Source organism: Gossypium hirsutum, chromosome D10 (assembly GCF_007990345.1).
Source record: "Gossypium hirsutum isolate 1008001.06 chromosome D10, Gossypium_hirsutum_v2.1, whole genome shotgun sequence".
Classification (NCBI taxonomy): Eukaryota; Viridiplantae; Streptophyta; class Magnoliopsida; order Malvales; family Malvaceae; genus Gossypium; species Gossypium hirsutum.
In genome coordinates this window covers 63,525,314-63,529,674 of record NC_053446.1, presented here as the reverse complement: position 1 = coordinate 63,529,674, position 4,361 = coordinate 63,525,314, and the positions used below count along the sequence as shown (strand labels likewise).

Here is a 4,361-nt window from a genome sequence, read left to right as displayed (position 1 = left end):
TACTCGACGGGTTAAACGATGACATCTTCAAGCAATTACTTTTTCTTTCGGAACCTCATTAGACCCTCCGCTACCACTCCGGCCGCCGTCAACGGTGTCGAAATATTCAAAATACCCTCATTATACCTCTCTGAACCTCCTAAGAACATGCACCATATTAGATTATAGAAAATCTTAATGATGATGTGCAGATTTAGGTTTCAAACAGAGATTTTCTATCACTATTCTGATGTTTTTAACGACTTTCAACCACCAAAATCCCGTGTCCTTGCATGTTCCGGCGTGTCGACACTGGTACGAGGGACTTTCCGGCGAGTCCGTGGCTTTAACTACAACAAAGAAGGTATGTTAAGACCAAAAGGATTAAGCTGATTTCCTGATATAATTTTATATTTATTAATCCATTTGTTTTTGCTTCAGTTTCTTTTGAATATTAAGCTACATTCACACTACATGCAGCGGCGACACTAAGAGTGCGCGAAAAAATTCATATGGATTTTCTAACTTTTTTTTTAAATTTAAAATTAATAAAAGTAAAATGTTATTTTTATTGCAAAAATTATAATTTAATTTGAGTAAAAGAATTTTATAATTAAAATTTTGAATGAAGTTAAAATTGTAAATTTCATATTATGAAATTTGAATTAACGAATTATTATTATTTATTTTAAAATAATATATATAAACAAACTATTTGATACAAAAGGATTTATATGTAAATTATAAAATAGAAAATTTTTGAAATTGATCTCATCTTTCTCGTCGTCGATCACCACCGCCTTAACGATCATGTCAACTGTTAGCCCGCAGCTTCAGATTCCTGTAGGGTTTCGATTTCTTCCCACCAAAGAAGAAATCCTTTGCGATTACCTTCAACCATTCATCAAGGGCGACCCCATACCTGCTGGTGTGATGGAGGAGTTGGATATTTATGGAGAAAATCGCGAGCCTTGGAATATTTTCAACCAAGATTCGGCAGAAGAGTCTTTCTGGGTTATCACGAAGCTGAAGAAGAAGAGCAAATCAAGAATCGAAAGAACCGCGGGAGATGGATGTTGGCTCCAACAATATATCAAAGAAGTGAAGAACTCGGACGGCGGCGAAGTCATAGGGTATGATAAATACTTCAAGTACACCCGCAAGAAAAGCCAGAAATCAAATGGTCAATGGAGCATGCATGAGTTCTCCTTGAAAGACCAAGAAGCTCTTGGTTTGAGTGATTATGTTATCTGTGAGATTAAGAATAAGGATGCGGCTGTTGTGAGCCCGGATTACGAAGAATGTGAAGGAGAAATCAACAAGAAAAAGAAACGTAAGTTGATGGAGGTGCCGTCGACTTCAACAAATCATTTTGCTTTCGTGCCCCTGGGGAATCAGTCATTTGATTATATGGCTCCAGAAGCAGGAGGCTTCTCACCGTCACCACCCTTCACTGCATGTTTAAACCAACAACCAAACCCTTGGACGTCGGCAGGTGTTGGTGGCAATCTTGGAGTGCCTGATTATAATTCTCACCATCTGGTACCTGCCTAACCCTTGCTCTATTTTCGTTTTATATTTTTACATGTTTATGATTTAGCTTATATATTCATAAAGCTTGTTCATGCATGCTTATATATTTGATTCTCAAGCCTAAGAACTGGTATTGATTTGCATATTCAGGAAGAAGCTCGTGAGGATGTCAACGCCAATAGTTTCATCACATTGCAAGAACTGGACAACTTTTTGAACTCCGATTGGAGTTGATGTAAATGTCTTCAAATGTAACTCCACATATGAATTATAGTGATGGCTTTTTTCCCGTGGTTTTTTTTCCCTTCTATATTCAGAAGGGTTTTCCACGTAAATTTGGTGTCTCCTCTTTGCATGCCTTCATTTATCTTAATATATTAATACACTAATCTAAAATATATTTTATAACTAAAATTGATTTAAATATTTTATAGCAAATAATATTTTGTTTTTATCAAACATGATTTTTTTTCTAAAACTTAAAAAACCCAAACTATCTGGTTTTACTTACTGTAAGTAGAAAATTTTAATTATCAATATTTTTAAATTATCACAATTGGATACATGCAAGTCTTACAGCATGGAGCTCGCAAAGTGTGTTCGCAAAGAAAGCTTGCAGAGTGTAGACTCAACTCGCACAAGACAAGAGGAGATTGCAAGGGGAGCTCGCATGTCTTGGCTCGTAGGAGCCTGAGGATTGTCCAGCAAATAGTCTAAAACAGTACACGTGTTTAATGTACTCAAAGTCTGCTAAGAATGTTAGTTCTATGAACATTGGAGTCAATTCCATGAATGGTAGTAACATATATATAAATACATGATTGTTTCCTCATTAAGACAGAATGAAAAATTATTCAACAAAAATCTTACTTGTTAAGGATCAATTTACCACATTTCAGATCCTACTTACACAAAAATATGATATAGTTAGAATAGAGTCCTCATCAGTGATCACAACCAACATATTAAATATAAGGAGCTCAACATTCATAAGTCTTGTAGGAACCCTTCAAAATAATAAATTTTCAATATTGTACATATTTTAAGAATTAATTTATAATAAAAATTATCCGTTTTGCACATCAGTATCTTCTTTTTCTTTTCCTTTTAATGATATAGCAAAGTGAAAGGCTCTTAATTAAGTAGAACAAACTTGTCAATGGAACAGCATCAAATGCAGCATACTTATCATACTCACCTTCCAAAATTTACAATTCAACAATGGAAATGTCATTTTCCATCCCTCTCCCTCTTCCCCACCATCCCTCCCCCTATCATAAGGCCCTTTATTTTTTTCAGACCTCCCCACCTTGCCCTCTCCCCCTCTTCCCCCCATTCCTTCTTCACCATCATCCCCACCGTCGACGCTGTTATTACTCTGTTCCTTACATCAGATTGGTGCAGTGACGTTTGTGGCTTATGAGTTTACATCAGATTAGTTAGAGTACATTTTTATTTCAACCTAACCCAGATTTCCATTTTTATTTTCCTTCTCGTCTATTACATGATTCATTCTTTTTCATTTTTGGCCTTTTTAAAGCAGTGAAAATAAACATAAGCTGGAAGAAATTATCATAAGCTTCCAAATTGCTTTAAAAAGGCCACTCTACTTCCACCAACATCTAGTCTATACATATTTTTCCCCTGTTTTGTTCTTAAAATAGTTCACTTTCCAAGGAGTTTCTATTTCAGCCGATAATGGTGATAGTCTTCTGATAAACCCATTTCTGCCAGGTTTTTGTTTTTAAAATTTTTTCATTGGTTGGCTTTCAGGGTATAAAAGGGAAATGGAGAAATCCTTCATTCCTGATTTTCGTTTTGGTGTTTTGTCTATTTTGGGCATGTCTTTGGTGAATGTTGAATACCCTTACTTGTATTTCACCTGGACTGGTACTTATAGTACCCGTTCTATTCTTGGAGTTCCCCGGTAGGTTACTCTACTCTCTAAACTGTCAAATTTTGAAATTGTGTTTTGGGTTTTTGAAAGTAATGTGCTTTTTTATATGTATGTTTTTGGGTTTCTAAGAAAAAATAAGTTTCGATTTTTTGTTATTGTGAAGGTTATCCTTATCAATGGGGACCAAAACTTGATGTAGTGACAAATAGCAACATTATCTTGAATCCCATTAACAAGCTTGACCAGCCTTTCTTGTTGACATGGTATACATTGGTTCTTCTCATTTTACACTTTGTTCTTTGCATATGAATCTAGGAAATGATGGAAGCATGAGTGAAGAAGATGAACCAAGTTACAACGAAGATGGAAATGGTGAGAAGTGCAAAGGCAAGAATGGATGGCCATGGAAGAGAATGAAATGGAAGGACAATGTGGTTAGGCTTCTAATAGCACTGGCGGTGCGGAAGAAGGGGAGAGGGAGAGAAAATCAAAGTAGGGGAGGGATTGTGGAAAGAGGGAGAGGGATAGAAAATGACATTTTTATTAAGTCTGTAACGGAAAATGGTAGCTTCATTACATCTAAAATGGTTAGTTGTAATTGTTTTGATATATTTCAAAAATTAAGTGCCTGAATTAAAATTTGAATGAATGCTTTGTTAACTAGCCTAAAAATAAGTGACAGTTGATATAATTTACCCTTCAACAATTAAAGGCTTTAGACCAACACCTGACCTGTAAAAAATCTGGCCGGTGAACTGACCTCACCAATGGAGTTGCTTTTGATATACTATTAGTATGTATTACATGCCAGGTGCTGCTGCAGAGACTTAAATGGCAGAACTAAAATTTTTGAAAGTTGAATATAGTACTGAGTATATGCTGCATCAAATGCTAGTGGTGGAGTTTCCTTTAGCCGTTCACATGTTATAATTTATACCTTTTTAGTTTTGAA

At 35.5% G+C, this 4,361-nt stretch overlaps 1 protein-coding gene across 1 annotated transcript; it reads left to right on the top strand.

Annotated features, from left to right (window-relative positions):
• Positions 1-750: 750 nt before the first annotated feature.
• LOC121222567 (NAC domain-containing protein 83) lies at positions 751-1,799 on the top strand. The gene is made up of 2 exons (XM_041103582.1): positions 751-1,521; positions 1,663-1,799. Exons 1-2 carry the CDS (start codon positions 790-792, stop codon positions 1,744-1,746), a joined length of 816 nt encoding a protein of 271 aa, XP_040959516.1. The 5' UTR covers positions 751-789; the 3' UTR covers positions 1,747-1,799.
• Positions 1,800-4,361: the final 2,562 nt, after the last annotated feature.